Source organism: Hippichthys cyanospilos, chromosome 16, assembly GCF_059441005.1.
Source record: "Hippichthys cyanospilos isolate Australia breed blue-spotted pipefish chromosome 16, RoL_Hcya_1.0, whole genome shotgun sequence".
Taxonomy (NCBI): domain Eukaryota; kingdom Metazoa; phylum Chordata; class Actinopteri; order Syngnathiformes; family Syngnathidae; genus Hippichthys; species Hippichthys cyanospilos.
This window is the reverse complement of record NC_142384.1, coordinates 3,158,351-3,176,004: the sequence shown is the minus strand read 5'-3', so window position 1 is coordinate 3,176,004 and position 17,654 is coordinate 3,158,351. Positions and strand designations below refer to the sequence as shown.

Sequence of the window (17,654 nt, the reverse complement as noted above, 5' to 3'; positions counted from 1 at the left end):
TGGGACAGGAGAGGCAAAATCAGTGTCAAACAAATCATGCAATTGCTAGCTACCCTGGAAAAAAGGAGGTGAAAGTCTCAGTCTTTGGCTGTAATTGTTCAGTTTTAATTGCATACAGAATAGGGTTTCTCAAAAGGAAAATTCCTCAAATCTGACTGACAGATTCATGAAAAAAGCCAGAGTGCATATACTTATATAATGGTAGCCTCTATATTTGGACATTTCTTTAATAATAAATGATTAGATTCATTAGATTAAATTAGATTCAACTTTATTGTTATTGCACAACTCACAGGTGCAAGGCAACAAAATGCAGTTAGCATCTAACCAGAAGTGCTTGGCTGCGTATAAATACTTATGTACAACAGGAGATAACAGAATATAACAGTATAGTTGGAACAGATATGTACAGACTATAACCGGCTATGATACAGTACGAGTATAGTAGTGCAAGTATAAACTATATATATGACTATGGTCGGGAGAACATGGACATGCAAAGTATAAATTATATAAGTGACTATGGTACAGATATGTACAGATTATAGCAGGCTATCACTATGATACAGTATGGGTATTTAGCAGTATAATAGTGCAAAGTATACACTATATATACGGCTATGGGAGGAGGGCATGGAGTTGCAAGTATAAATCATATAAATGACTATGGCACAGGAATGTACAACTATAACAGGCTATAACTATGATATAGTACAAGTATATGTGACGATAGATATGTCTATGCTACAGGCATGTACAGATTATAACAGGTTATTGTCTATGAACAAGGCTATAATAACAATATATATATATATATATATATATATATATATATATATATATATATATATATACACACACACACACACACATAGTGGCAGAGTTCAGCATGGGGGGATGTGCACGGGAGAATGGGGTGGGGCAGTGGGAGGCAGAGTTCAGCAGGGAGACAGCTGTGGAAAAGAAGCTGTTCCTGAAACTGGTAGTTCTTGTCCGTAGGCTCCTGTAGCGCCTCTCAGAGGGCAGGAGGGTAAATAGTCTATGTGCTGGGTGGTAGGAGTCCTTTATTATGTTTGTTGCCCTCTTGAGACAACGCTTCCTGTGGATGTGGAATCTACAGAGATGGCAGGAAGAGAGGCTCCAATGATGAGTTGGGTGGTTTTCACCTCTCTCTGCATCAAAAAGACGTGTGCGTGTACAACAATTGGTATGAGTACAGATCTAAATTGTGGTGAGATTGAATTGTTTTTGTATGAGTACGAGTCTAAATTGTGTTGAGTTTATGAATTGAAAATTTGCGAGTGGAAATGTTGGATGAATATAGGTTAAAAAATTAGGTATAAAAGACAATCTCCATAGGTCTATAGAGTAATATCGCTGTCAAAAAGATGTACGTGTGTTTCACCATTTATATGAGTACGACTCATAAGACACAACTTCACATCTTTGCATGACTCTCTCCTTTGGATTTGTGAATCTATCCTTAGGATTCATAGATCTGATCCTTTGCATTAATGGATCTGGATATGCAAATTAAGATGTCACCCCAAGCTACCAGGGAAAGTCAGTCGATCTGCGAGTCATTCGCAACGTGCATGCGTGAAGCAGAAAAAACTGACCAATTTTAAATTTATATTGCTGTTTTTCATACAAGGCATGGATTTGGAGACACAGGTCATTAGCTTGCAAGCTATGATCATTAGTCTGTCTGTCCAATTTCATTAAATAATTTTTGAATAAATTAGACATTCATTTTGCAAACTATCAGCTGTTGATGCATGAGGGTTAGATCGCTGTCAAAAAGATGGATGCGTGCGTGACTAATGGCAAGGCGAATGACTAGCAGATCGACTAACTTTGCCTGGTAGCTTGGCATGATGTCATCTTAATTTGCATATCCAGATCCACGAATGACGTGAAATGGTGTCATGCGTCCCGCAAGGAGAATTGTATTCAAAATATCTTGCACTCGCAAATGTTCAATTCATAAACTCAACACAGTTTAGATCTGTACTCATACCAATTATTATATACGCACACATCTTTTTGATAGCTCTCTCCAAATATTCAATGTCATACAATGAACTGCTTCAGCCCCAAGCAATAAAATAAACAAAACAGAAATCCTCAGAGATAAAGTAACACCATTAATGTGGAACAGCATTGCTGTATTGATGAATATATTTTACATTCGGCATAGATTGTAGGTGTTCAAACCAAATTGAACGTCTCCCTTCTCAATTAAATTAACAAACTGAAGAGTCATGACAGATCAATACGGAAACATTGTGATATCGTCCTTGGACTAATCTTGTCTGGCACTTGTTTTCCACAGTGTCGTATGAGTTCATCATACACATTCAATTTCTATTTCTATTTGTTAATGAAAAGACACAGTGTATATTATTGTGTGATACGTATTGTAGTACTGTATTCTTTTTGACGTTTTTGACACAATCAATTTTACGATTGAATGTGCCATGCTCATATTCTACCAAATAAAAAATGTACAAATACAGAAATGCTTTTGTTCTTAGTGTTTTCTTTCTTTTTGCATGCAGGGTTTTGGATTCGTAACATTCGAGCATAGTATGGATGCTGACAGAGCCAGGGAGAAATTACATGGCACTGTGGTCGAAGGACGTAAAATAGAGGTACATGTTTGCAAATCTTTCTGTCTGCCGCACTCTTCTCCTTGACCTTTATTGTCCCCTACAAATGTGTGTAAGCGAGTGTTTGTGGGAGTGTATGCCAGTCGACCACAAAATCCTATATTAGCTTTTTCTTGTGAAATGGATTCTAAAAGTTATGTTGTTGTGTTAAGGTTTAAGGGTTTTTCTTTTGTGCTTACAATCTTTTCAAAAACACAAAACACACACACTACAACACAGTGGCAGACTCATTTTATTGTTATGCAATATTTCAAAATCCTTAGTCTTGCTTCATGTTTTATAATCTTCCCAAAAAATTATGATCTCTACTTGGAGAATGTGAAGAGACTTTGGATTTTTAGCTGGCCAAGATAGAAAACCAAAAAAAACAATCTCTCCCTTTACTGATTTTCCTATTCAGGATCACATGGGAAACTCAAGCCAGATTTACACAAGAGCATATTTTAATTCAAATGGATTGAAGTACCCCCCCCCCCCCCCCAAAAATAATAAAATAATATATTATATTGTAAAATAATATATATATATATATATATATATATTGTAATATATATTGTATATATATTGTACTTATTGTAATTAATATGTACTGTAATAGTACATCACATTAATTTTGAAATGTTCTTTTATCATCCTTTTCAGTTTTTTTTTGTCACTTTTAGATGTCATTTTTTCTGTATTAGATTTTTTTTGTTAAGTGTTTTAATATATTGCTAAGTGTATTGGGATCATGCACCATAGTGATTTTGCAATTCATATAAATTGGTTGATTTACTGACTGACTGTATAACATAGGACTGTGGTTACCGATGCTGCTTGGAATAATGAGCTTGGTAATGCATCTGGAGTGAGTGCACATTTAACTCTGACTACGGAGTGGACACACATTACTAGCAAAATTTGTATTCACATCTTCAAGATATTAGAAAAATGCTTTGGCTAGAACCAGGAGGATAAGCAGTCGGTAAACACGGTACGGGCAGGCAATGTGGCTGCTGTTTAGATTGAGTTGTTTTCAGTAATGTTGTCGTCTACATGCTGACCATTTGTAAAATGCAAACTAATTTTTGTTAGTGTAGTTGTCATTCAAATTTGGCTTTAGAGCCAAATGAAAAAGCCTATTGATGACCAACTTGATACATAGGGCTCATAGTGTGTAGCTGTGAGCTGTGTGTAGCTGTAACTGTGTAGCTGCAGGTTAATCTGTGTTGGCATGCATTTTACGTGCAGGCTCCCACATTTACGAGGAAAAAAAATGGGCATGAACATACCAGACTTCATTCGCTCCCAGTCTGCTGAGGAAGAAAAGAAAGGAAACGAAATGGATTGAAAAGCAGATTGGGGTTCTTTCAATGTAGTTTTCCCATCTGAATGTTTGATATGGATTAGTTACCATAATTTAACCAGTGGTTCTCAAACGGGAGTATGGATACCCCTGGGGGTACTTGAAAGTACTTCTGGGGGTATTCAAGATTTGAAATGAAACAAAAAAAAACATTTGAAAAATCATTTAAAAAAGTTATTGAATTATTTAAATTTTACAGGAAAATACAAGTCTATAAAACATAAATTTTATGTTTAGTAGGTTTTTTCAATATAATTATTTCAAAAAGGCAGAATGTCCCCCACACAAGAATGGTTCAAACCAACCCGTCACGTGCCACCTTTTGTTACCTGTCAAGTTTACAATTTAGTTTTGTGAACAGATCTCTACTATGATTCCAAAAGAGGTCACTTTAAGTTAAATATTTTTCAGTGTTTTTTTTTTTTTGATAATTATTTCTTTTTGATAACAGATCTCTTCTATGATCCAAAAGAGGATACTTTGTGTTGATTATTAATGAGTAAGTAAATGTTTTTTGTAAACATAACTCTACTGTCATCCCAAAAGAAGAAACTTTACAGTATGTTGAATATGTTTGTGTGGACAAATATTTATTTATTACGATTTCTTTTTGAGAACAGGTCTGACACTTGGTGTTGATTATTTTTTTGTGGACAAATATTTATTAAGAATCAACTCTTTATCTTTTTGATAACAGATTTCTTCTGTTATCCAAGAGAAAACCTAATGTTGATTGTTATTATTATTTTTATGATTATTTTATTTTATTATTTTATTTTTGTGAACAAAAACACATGAAGTTTGAAAGGTTCTAAAGTTTAATAAATCAGACACTGATGGCATGTTTTAAGTCTTTTATATCCCTTAAAAGACTTAAAACATGCCATCATTTTGGCAAAAAACATAGTTCACAGGGGGCACGTCACTAAAAAAAAAAAGAAATATATATATATATATATATATATATATATATATATATATATATATGCGTGTGTGTGTGTGTGTGTGTGTGTGTGTGTGTGTGTGTGTGTAAAACACAATGGAACTTCTAAATACGAATTTAATCTGTTCCGGAGTGCATTTTGTGTCCTGTATCAATCTTATCATGAATAATATTTTACATGTAAATTGCCTAATTTGTTCCAATCTCTTAATAAATGACATAAATTTTATAATATTACTGTTGAAAAAATGCGATGTTCAGTAGATGTACGGCAAAAAGAAAAACATGGCTGTAAACAATAATTTTAATTCTACTTGAACTTTATTTGATTTAAAAAAAAAAAAAACATTGATACTTTAATTTTCATCAGATTTTCTGATCGCACACCCACAAGATCGTGAATGACACTGGCCTTACTAAACGATGACGAGAAAGTTGTACAAATATGAAAAAAGTATGCGATATTTCTATTCATTTCTGCTGATTTGTTTTAATGTTTTTCTTTAGCCTACCTATGGTAAATTGTTTCAAGAAAACTTGGGCAAACCCATTTTTTTTATTTCGGCGGATGGTTTACTGAACTATTAATATGTACATGTTTGTTTTTTAACCCCTTTCTTCTTTTTTTTTTGGCAGAATACTTGGGTGGCATATAGTGCCTTTCGTGTGTCTTTTTGAACTAATCTGAGTTAGTGTGAGTGTGATAGGAAATGCTATATATAGATGGATGCAAGTAACAGTACTTGCATTCATTCGAACAAACATTACACCTTGTTGCAGCAGCTAATTTCAAGTGATTTAATTGATCTCGGAATGTGTTTTAAATTTATGTGATTTGAAATATGGGTAAATGTAAGGAGGGTGGAACACTAGTGACTGACGAATTTTGCACCAGCAAAAAAAAAAAATCCGATACTCACCTCTGGTAATGGAGTGTTGTCATAATACAAATTTTTCAATTAGTTATTTATTTTTAAATCTGCTATCAATCTAATATTGATAATGATAATGATACTTGTTAAGAAAAAATGATGCTAAATTTCTATAATTTCATTGACCTTAGGTCCCTTCACTCTCTTTTTGTTTGCTGGTCTCTGCCCTTTTTTAGCAAATGAGGAATGGGCTTTTTTTTTCCCCCAATGATATGTGTTCTAAAATAGTCATAAAAGCTCCTCAGGTCCAAGCTAACAGGTTGGACATCAGGCTGATTAGTTCCTACCTGGTCAGTGAGCAGCTGTGATGTCAGCAAGTCAGCAAAATGGCCAACTTTGGAGGTTGTTCCTTGATTCGTTTGCAAAAAAAAAAAAAAAAAGCAACATTCATCAGAATATCATGCATACACTAGTGGTGTCGCATAGAACATACTACCTCAAGAACATTTTTGACTCTTCTTTCCCTTGAAATCAACTGTATTTAACACATTTACTTTACTGGGTTAAAGCAAATGTAAAACATTGTAACATTATGCACAGTTTGAAGATTGTATTCATTGATTATTTCAGTACGTCCAGAGTCACACTTTGAGAATAAGATTTCAAGGTTCACTCAAATTCCCATGGTTACTTTTAATCCAACCGATTCGGGCCACAATGGTATCTAATAGTGCTGGACATTGTGTTGTAAAAATGCACTACGATATTTTGCGATACAGCAAAGGCGTATTGCGATATATTGGGCATTGTTTGTAAAAAAATAAACAAATGAATAAAAAAAGCTATGTCATACCTGTATGTATTAACAATTACTAAAAAACAAAAGGAAATTATTACAATACACAGAATCTATTTATTCTTTTTCAGAAGCCACACATCTATGACATCTATGAGCAAAAAGCATGTCCACACTTGTTTTTAAATTCCAAACATGCCTTGACTGTGGTAATATGTCCCTAGCAGTTGGGAATAATCATTCAGATGGCACTGAAGTGGCAGAAATACAGAGCTAGCACTTTGCCACATGTGCGACTTATTGCGCACCACTTCGTACTCTTCTTTTTCTGACATTTTTGCTCTTCAACTGTTAACGAAACAGATCTGTGATGCCACTCATATTGGTAAAAAAAATACAGCAAAGACCAAAGAGAAATCTATTGTTGTCATTTAAAAATACAGTGAAAACTCGAGTTACAGTCACTTCTGTCCAGTTTTATTTTCTTCATATTTTGAAAATTAAATTTTCAAAATAAATTAGCATAGAAACGAAATAAAACAAAACTTGAAATCTCAAAATTCCCATTTGAATAAAACGATACACGAAATTCTACTGCTCCTTAATATGGCTGCTCGGATATTATTGCGCTTCTCTGGAACACATACAAGAGTTTACTAAGAACAAGCTGAACGGGAGAAGGACACCCGAGATATGACCACAAAGCCTGACACAAAGCAAATGTTATCTTTGAATCATAAAGTATTCTCTAGTATTCTCTAAAGTATAAAAATCGAGGCAGATATCGTATCGCAATACATCACTTTGCATCGTAATATATCGATATATCAATATTATCGCCCAGCACTATTATTATATGGGCATTATATGTGGACCTGGCAAATAAAGACATTTTACTTGAGCATAGGCAAAACAATATCCAATGGAATTATGGGGGAAAAAAGCAACGTTTTAAGCATCAAGCCTACAATCTGCATGAAAATATTCACAAATACGTTTGAATGAGTTTGTTAGTAAATCATGCTCACTCCACATACTTCCAACCCAGCTTATTACAATAATGAGTAACAGGATGGATCAGCTTGAATTATGCTTAAAAACAGAAACAGTGGAGAGCTGAAACGGAGAGTTTGTGCAGTGGAATGATTGCAAAGTTTTCTTAGCCACCTGAATACGATGATGCTTATTCCTTTCTCATCCCCTCCTTCCCCCACCATCCTTCCAATGGTAGCTTGTTTAGGGCCCCATCCAACAAAGTTACAGCGGTAACAGTACACAAACAAGTGGGCGGGGCCAAAAGGTTTGGGAATGGTAAGTGTGGGCGAGTGAGCCATTCTGCTAGCATTTCCTCTCTTTCTTCCTCTCTTGAACGTTTGCAACACAAAATCTCACGTGGCATTTCTTTTTGAATTGTGGTTGGGTTGATGCTGTATATTGATATATTTTCTTAAGTGGCAACATACATGTCCATTCACTAAGTGTTCTCCTGGAATTGCGCGTACAAGCGATACTGACTGAGACATGATTCATTTGCACATCTATTGGAGATTGATGGAAAATATTTTGTGACTTTTGGTTTGAGGATTATGCATCTGCATTTTAATTTTCCCTGTCAACTTTCATTTCAATTTTGGAATGAGTTGAATGGTTGGTTGATTGACTTGGTTACATGATCTACGTATGTACTTTGGGATTTCAATTATTTTTATTGTTTATGCAAGTAGAAAGGCTGTTGTTCATGTGTATATGCATTTTAGTGCTTTCATCTTAATTATGTCATTTTCCAAGATTGACTGGATGTTGCATAATGCTTCCGGCATATTTTCTTTCTCCTTACTCTATTGACATTCTTTTCATTTTTCCATATTTTGTTCACACCCTCTGCATGCATCTGTGTTCACAAAACAAAATGAGCCAAATTGGCTATATGCATCTGTGTTTTTGTCTTTACATTTACTGAAATGTCACTCTAAGTGGACCGCATGTTGAAAATAATGGAAAATATGCAAATGGGAAGGAAAGGTGATTTTTTTTTTTTGGGATGTGTTTTTTTTATCAGTGTTTTTTGAATGCAACTGTGAAAACAAATTACACGAATGTTTGACATGATGCAGTGCGCTGCTTCCATTTTGAAATGGTTCTCTTGTCACAATACAAGTGGACAATGCATGTGGACTTTCACGAGCAGTTTTTTAACAGCGGTGCATTTTCATAACTCATCAAATTTTCTTTTTACCTGCTGTAGGTCAACAATGCAACAGCCCGAGTAATGACAAATAAGAAGACTGTCAATCCATATGCAAATGGTAAGGTTACCTAAGTGCAAACATGTACAGAGGTTCTTCTACTTTTGAAATTAATTTGTTTCTGAAGTAGTTTTGTAACGTGAATATTTCATAAGTAGAGCCGCTTTTTACATGTAAATAGCCCAATCAGTTCCAAGCCCCCCAAAATGCTCATAAATCCTTTAAATGAATATTATTAAAATGTAAAAATGCATAAAAAGGTAACAAATATTAGCTATATTAGAATTACATTAGTGCATAGTAATAAAAAAATATCATGTAAAGAATAAGATCCTAAACACTTTAACTTATTTATATTAATTGTAGCAGTTGACAATATCAATGCTTGTCACGTCGGGGCATGGCGGTTTGAGGAGGTTGCGGGATGCGGAAGAGGCGGAACCAATAAAATGCAGGACTGACTGGGATGGTCTCAAGTGAAGGGTGATTTAACAACAACAAAGGCAGGGTTGAAAGAATAGAAAAATACAAAGTACAAACCAAAAACGTTAAACTGAAGCTGACTGGGGGCGACAAGGAACGGGAGGCAGCACAGGAACTAGGGCAACGCGAGGCTAGACGGCGAGGGGAAGACGTACAAAGACCCGACAAGGGATGAGGCAAAACACTGGGGCTTAAATACTAACAGAACTAATGAAAACGCAAGACACCTGGGAACAACAAGGGGCGGGGTAGCTGACTGGAGGACACACCCGGGTGACAGGTGAGGTTGATTACAGTAATGACACGCGGGGGAAAACACAGTGAACCTATACCTTAAACTAAACAACTCAAAACCCACAACAAAACACAGACAGATCATGACAATGCTGTTCACTTGTCTGCCTTGAGATAGTGCTGGTGTGTTGGTGATGAGTGCAGTGAGAGACTCCTTTTCAGGACGTTTAACTTGTACATTTTTGTTTTACCATTCCAGTGATCGAGGAATCATTTACAAGTCCACAGGAGTAATAATATATTTTTTTTTAATTATTTTGAGCATGCAAGTTTACTTAAGTTTAGTTTGGGGTCATGCAAAGAGCTTCCTGTGTGATGTCAATGATAAAGTGCTAACAACGTACTAACACCGCTAACGTCAGACAAGACAATCAAAAGTGGTATGGTACATGTGTGTTTTTGCATGAATATGTACAAAGTTAGCTGTACCTTATGTCAATTTTATGTATTTTTGTTCTACAGTGTAAATCGTTGGTGGGAAGTGTGGATGAAATGAGTAAAGATGAAAAGTGGAAGACCACAGCAAACATCAATGCAAAAAAACTATTGTCTAGTTTGTCACCAAGCCAGAATATTAATAAATTATAAATATGCTTCACATTATATTATAAACATCCTTCACATGGTTGTTTACAAATACAGTAGACATCACAGGTTGTGATAACGTGTTACATTACAGTCATGTTGGCGCGAGCACTTGTGTCTCGTGTCTTATATTACATGCCAGCAATGTCGCCTTTCACGTCTTAAATTTTCTCTCATTATTAGAGACACTATTTTTCCACCGAGGCATTTCGTAAGCTGTTGTTTTTTGTAACAAGATGCATTTGTAAGTAGAGGTACCACTGTACTTTATGCAAGGGCTGATCTGAGCCACTGTGATGGTCTCAGGCTCAAATTTTTGGGGTTGTTTTGTGAACCCCGAATGTTAGGTCGAATTGGTGTTTTTTGACCCAACTGTTTTAGGGTGCAAGATGCCTCGCGGACCTCCTGCGCCACACGCTGAACATTCTTTGTCCTGGCAACCTCTGTTCAACATAAGGCTGAAAGCACAATCTCTCACCTTTTCCTAATCACCTATCTTTAAACCAATAGTTGCTTCTAAAGGAGTCCAAAAAACACAACAACCGGTCCACGAACTAAATCCAAAGAACCCATCCCCCTAATTGCCACTGGAATGTCAGTGGAATGTTGATTAGCAATTTCTTGCAATTTAGAAAGGCATCCGGTGATAAAACCAGTTTAGAGTAAGTAATGCTAGTTTCTCTCAATACTCTATACAGACATCCTGACATAAATCATACACTGACAATGGTATTTGAACAACATTCATTCTGTCTATAGTTTAAAATTATCCTATCTTTACGTTATCTTTAGCCTTCTTCAGAGTGTCACATGATGGTTCGTGACGCTTCTTTTTTGTCAGCTGATGTTTCATGGAAGCGTGACTCACCTGTCAGATTTTTGACAGGAGGGTCAAAATATTATATATATTTAAGCTTTTAAAGTTTCTACTTTTGAATTAATTTTAAAATGTTTAAGTCTTTCACTGTCTGATAAGGAGGAAAGCAGCAGTTGACTGATAACAGTATGTTCAGCCTAAGTTCTCAGTCACAGTAAGATGGCTGCCCTCTGGCATCAGACGTGAGGACCACTGTGCTGGTCTGGCCAGTTGAGAGGCACTGTCTTTGCGATGTAGTCATGATGTAGTCATGATGATATCATGTGACATGGTGTGAAAGTTAAATTGAGATCAAAGTCATTTTTAAAATAAATAAAGTGTGCTCGAAAAAGTACCGAACTGACTTGCATACAGGAGTATGAAAACTGAAAAAAATTATGAAAACTATTTAAGGAATATTGATAGTGAAGTGCAATGTAGTACTGAGCATTTCAATTGCTAACATGAAAACATTGGCTCTTTTTCATTATCTGTCTTCTTTTCAGGCTGGAAGTTGAATCCAGTGGTCAGCGCTGTCTACAGCCCAGAATTCTATGCAGGTAGGGGTAAACGCCTTTCTGAATTTGTCTCCTTCCCTTTTATTGTCGCCTTCCTTTACTTTCTCCCAACCTCTCCATAAACTTTGTTTTCCAGTATCTTCAACCTCTGCTACCCGTGCCACCATACGTCTTTGTCATTCCAACATTTTCCTCCCACTCCCTCATGAATGTTGGGCATTAGAGTGAAAAATACCTGGACTATGAAATAAGTCAACCTAAGAAAATATGAATACAGATCTCTGACTGAAAATGGACGACAGAAAAGGAAATAAGATTGCACATTGTTCCACAAGACAAAAGGTTACAATGTATGAAATACATTTTAAATATGGGTTGTGTACCTTACACCGAAAAGATGTCTCTGTATGACTTCTTGTTTCAAAAGAATTCTCCACATGACCTCTTTTGATCTGTGAAGCCCTTTGAGACTTCGCTGATTTAGGGCTATACAAATAAAATTTGATTGATTGATTGAAATCAATATTTTCTATTTCCCAGTGGGTGTCCTTATAATAATCACGCTCTACTTTTTTTTAATCACAAAATGGCTTTGCATTGATTGACTATGTCTCACTTTTGAAACATCCAAAATACCAATGAGAGAGAGTGTTATCATTTGTTAAGATGAACATGGACAACAATTGCAGTCATTTTAAGTTGTTAGTCCAAATCAAATTACCCACTGTGTGGATATATACTGTGTCCCTGGAAAATGTTTTTTTCCCTTATCAAATTTATACAAATAAGAGCCAATAACATGACTATTAATTAGTCTGTTGGTTTTATAAATGATTCATGCTTAAGCTAAAAGCTTTGAGAGCCTTATTGGATATCCATCATGACGTCCATGAACTTGGAGGACTGCATCCATTCGATATGGCAGTGATTCATGCTATTTATTGGCACTTTTCTACTCAAAGTGCTTTACACTGATTACTCATTTACCTACTGAGGACACTGAATCAGAAGCAAATGGTGGTTCCATGTCTTGCTCAAGGACTCTTTGACATGGTCACAATGGTCAGTGGAATGGTTGGGCAACGGCCATCAGGGATCACAAAGAGAGCAGTCCTTCATGCCACCCAGAATTCATCAAGAATTTGGTTTTGTGTTCATTGATTTCTGTTTAATTCAAACCTAGGCATACTCATGTTCATGTCGGGTGACAAGGCTGGCCTTCCCTGGATCACCTTGATCTACTTTGACTTGGAAAACTTTTATGTAAAGACGGATGCATGCGATGAGCACCCACCTGCTGCAAAATATGACACGTTTAACGATTGGAAAAAAGTAGGAATGTAAGACGTACGCTATAACATAAGCTATGGATATTCCTTTCAACTTTGCAAATCTCTTTGTTACTCTACTTACTCCCTATACTGGATATAACTCCAAACCATAATTTTTACACCACCAAAATGAACTGTTTTCCGTGTCACTCTCATATCTATGCAGGCTCCACTTTAATGGATGTTATGTAATTTAACTGAAGATTCTTCTGAGAAATCCCACTTTTTGCCCACTCTTAATCATTTTTAGAATTTTTGATGCTGAGACACATTTAAGGTGTCAACCACTTCGGAAGTGGAACTTGACTTCAGCCACTTGATTGTGAACACTTTGATCTCAGAGTGAATCTAAGGAATGTTGTCAAAGGTCAAGCTGCAGTTAAAGTGAAGGTCTGGTGTGCTTGGGTTCGTTTTATACACACCCACTATTTGAGTGATCAATTATTGATCACAGATGAGGTTTTATTCAAGAATTGGGCGAGTCACATGATGAGGTGACTTTTGTTTTGGGAAAAAAAAATCAGAGGGCTTGACCAAGCTGTAATTGTTATAATGTTTTTCAGCGTTTTTGTTTTGCCACAAACTTACTGGGTACTTAATGTGACAAAATGGTGGCACAGTGAATAGCACGTCCGCCTCACAGTTAAAGGGACCCGAGTTTGAATCCACCTGGCCTTCCTGTGTGGAGTTTGCATGTTCACCCCAAGCCCGCGTGGGTTCCCTCCGGGCACTCCAGCTTCCTCCCATACACCAAAAACGTGCATGGCAGGTGAGTTGGACATACAAAATTGTCCTTAGGTGTGATTGAGTGTGTGAATTCGTTCGTCTCTGTGTGCCCTGCAATTGGCTGGCAACCAGTTCAGGGTGTCCCCCGCCTACTGCCCAATGCCAGCTGTGATAGGCACCAGCAAGTTTGAGATTCTTGTGAGGATAAGTGGCTATAGAAAATGGAGAGATAGATGGGTACTTAAGATCAATTCATACCCAAGCAACAAGACTTGTCAAGGACACTTTCATAGCATTTTTTTACAGTATCTTGCCCAAGGACAATTGGAGATGGTGACAAGTGTTGATGAGGCATACAAAAACTCACGTTAAGTAGCGTGTTAAACACAAGAACGTTAGCCCTACCCCCACCCCCACAATCTATTTTTGAAATGTCTGTCCCTAACCTAGCCGACTGAACTTGAATTTGAATATTAACATTGAAATTGTGGAATGCACCAACTAACTTGTTGCCTAAAGCATAAACAATGCATCACTATGCTGTGAAGCTGAGTAATGAAGGGATTAAAGTAGAAAAACATCTAGTATTTTGTCTTTAAAGATTTACAATACAATACAATACAGATTAAATGACTTGAAGTGTCTCTAGGCTTAAACCAACCTTCCAATGAGCGTAATGCGGTACAGTACATTTAAATGGCAAACCCATATTTCCAGTTTTGTTGGTGAGAGTAATATAATAGTAATACAACAGGAGTGTAATGCATTACATTTCTAATACAGTAATATTGGATTGTAACTACATGATTATCCTGAAATTACAGTATTAAGTCATAAATAATGCATTGCAGTTTTGAAGTATCTTGCTCAACGCTGTTTATTAAGCATTAAAACAATGGTAACTTCATTAAAAATCAAAAATACTAAGAAAAATGTATTTAAATGCTCTGGAAATTAAATGCTAAATTATTCACCTAGCTTAAGGATGATGTAATGTACATGTGTGGATGCTCAACCCCTTGTGTCATATTGAAAGTTTTATGAGGCATATTAATTTAGGTAGAAATAAATAAGACGTCATATATATATATATATATATATATATATATATATATATATATATATATATATATATATATATATATATACACACAACTTCTACTTATTCAAGTATTCATATAATTAAATTAATCTATTTGGAAAAGGAAATTCTGTGTGTGTGATTTTTTACTTGTGTTGATCATATTATTAGAAAATGTCCAATATATTATGTATATTGTTTTTAACGAATAATCACATTTTATTCCAAAAGATGTCGTCATATAATGTGGGGGTATCAGCATGACTATCATGGTTTCCAGAACACAAGGTCTTTAAAATCAAGGTGACAAAAGATGAAGAGGTACAATTACCAGTCTTACTCTTTTCCTTGAGTCTCTTTGAGAAACTCTTGTCCTTTGGCCCAAACCTTCCATTTTTCATTAGGTCAATGAATGCTTCACTGTTTCTATTAGCATTTCATTAGAGCTCCCTTTTGAAGAGTTGCATAATTAGGCAAGGAAATCATTCCTCTTCACCTTTTCTCATGTAGGTCTCAAATTACACTTTGCTTTTTACAGATAAGTTAATAACAGAAGTAGAACACCACTACACATAATATGAACTCCTTAAAAAGTATACTTTAACTGAGATATATTTCCCCTAGCCATCTTCGTTATTCATTACTACAAAATGAAATCGGAATAAATTGCCCGTTGATTCAATGACTTAACTGCCGAGTGCAAAGTAGAAGAATAGTTCAGAGCGACTCATGCAAATCGAATGGATATGAATGTAGTAAAGTCCAAATGGCAATGCTATTTTAGTTATAGTGATCAAAGAAGTAAACTAAATATAAACCAAATCGAAGTTTCTGCTGCTTACTCCTTTTCATGTTTTCTAATTATGAATTTTAAGTCATTAAATTGATGTTTGTTAAAGATGAAATCTGATGATGGGTTGCTATTAGAAAAACATTTTAATCCATATATGTTGAATTTTTTCCAGTGATTGTATAACTATGGTTTATTTTGCTGCCTGCAGTTTGGAAGTCACTATACTGTATAGGCTTAATTTTGATTTGACATTCTTCATAGCGGGTGTCTCAATTGAATTTGTTTATGAAGACAACAATCCCAAAACCAGAGATGATAATATTTTTTGTAGGCATATTTCCATTAAACCTTTGTACCTATCCTCAAACTAAACTATTATAACCAGTTGTTTTCAGCTACATATTAAAATAAAATTAAAATTAATTAAAATAAAAACCATTTTTTTTAGTCCTCCACAATATGCTTGGCCATACCCTACTTCTAGAATGCGCTGTGTGCGCAATTTTATGGTCATCCTTATAACTATTTACCGTCTACACACAACTACACCCTGAGTGACATCAGGGCTAATCACCTTTGTGCAGTGCTTCTCAATTTAATTTTACCAAGCCCCCCCTAGGAAAGAGAGCCCCATGCTGAAATTGTCACGCATGGCGACATGAGGCAGTGGAGGGAAAGGGACTGAAAAACGCAGGAGGACGGAGAGGGTGTGCTCAAACAAAAATGCTTTTTTAATAATAAAACAAGGCAGGAAAAGCAGTAGACAAAAGCTGGACAAAGTAGCAAAATAAATGTGGAACGGAATATAACTCACGAGACTCAATACGGATGACGGGGAAGAATGGGGGGCAAGTAGGAGGGGAAAAACACAGCGGCACAGGGAACACGAATGAAGATTTTAGTGGGGTGAGAGGTGCAATAATCTGACGAAGGCAACAGAGGGACGGTGGTTTAAATACATGAAAACTAATTACAGAAAACACACTACAGCTGGACGGGGACAAGAGGCGGGGGAACCGGATTGGCTAACATGTGAGGAGCGGTGACACACGGACAACAGGTGGACGAGATAAAACTAACGAGACTGAGAAAAAGGCAGACGCTGGGAAACCAACACGAAATAGTCAGACGAAATGAACCAAAAACTACTTAAACTAAATCCAAAAACCTGAAAAACCTAGACAGAACGTGACAGAAATCCCAAAGTACATACGTACGACATGCTGACTATCTAGAGAAATTGGATACGTATCCTAAACCTGTATTCTTTTTAACATTAATTAAAGAATAAAGCAATATAAATCAACTTTTAACACCTTTTAATGATTTTTACAGTGTTTATACTGGTTCCAGCTTAGTCTGGAACAGAAAAAAATAAGTACATTAAAGTGCCTGAAAAAAAAAGAATTCTTATTTTATTGCAATTACATTTCACTTGATAAAAACAAAGGCTTCTCCGTGAGGTCATCCATTACCCTCCTGGCATCATGGAGTGCCCCATCAGAGTGGCCTGCCCCACTTTTTGAGACGCACTGCCTTAGTGCCTTCAACCACAGAGCTAGGACAGCCCATCTCGGACTTATCAAACTGGAATTGAGAAGGACTTTAAAGTGTTCTTCCAGATGGCTCACGGCGTCCCAATATCTATAACCACTATACACAGTTAACCACACCCTATGACCACAGCTCAGATCGGCTGCTTCAACAACGAAAGTTGTTTCCATTGTTGGGTTTTGGTGTTTGATATCATTTTATATATTATTCATTATATATCATTTTATATTTTTTTCATTTCATTGTGCCCACTATGTGAAATTATTTTTTTCTGAATGATGAAGAAGATAACAGCAAACTGCCTTTAGTTTATTTGACAGTTAAAGAAAAATTGAAACACTCATAGCTCTCATATCTTGGAGATCTTCAATAGGAGGTACGGTCGGTCAGGATGTGGGATCAGGGACAGGGATAGGGGTGGAGGGTTGACCCAGTTTTTATGTGAGTCTGTTATTGTTGTAATTGTTTGTCTGATTTTTTTCTTTTTTTTTTTTGCAAGCCAGGAACATTACTGGGGGGCGGCATGGCTTGGTGGTAGAGTGGTCGTCTTCCAGCTGAG

At 36.1% G+C, this 17,654-nt stretch overlaps 1 protein-coding gene across 7 annotated transcripts in view; it reads left to right on the top strand.

Moving 5' to 3' along the window:
• rbfox1 (RNA binding fox-1 homolog 1) overlaps positions 1–17,654 on the top strand; it is a 275,153-nt gene that overhangs the window by 214,277 nt on the left and 43,222 nt on the right. For all 7 annotated transcript variants that reach the window (XM_088437956.1, XM_088437955.1, XM_088437954.1 and 4 more), the window contains 3 exons: positions 2,562–2,654; positions 8,874–8,934; positions 11,599–11,652. In XM_088437956.1, coding sequence (XP_088294082.1) covers positions 2,562–2,654; positions 8,874–8,934; positions 11,599–11,652 — 208 coding nt within the window. The remainder of the gene's footprint in view (positions 1–2,561; positions 2,655–8,873; positions 8,935–11,598; positions 11,653–17,654) is intronic.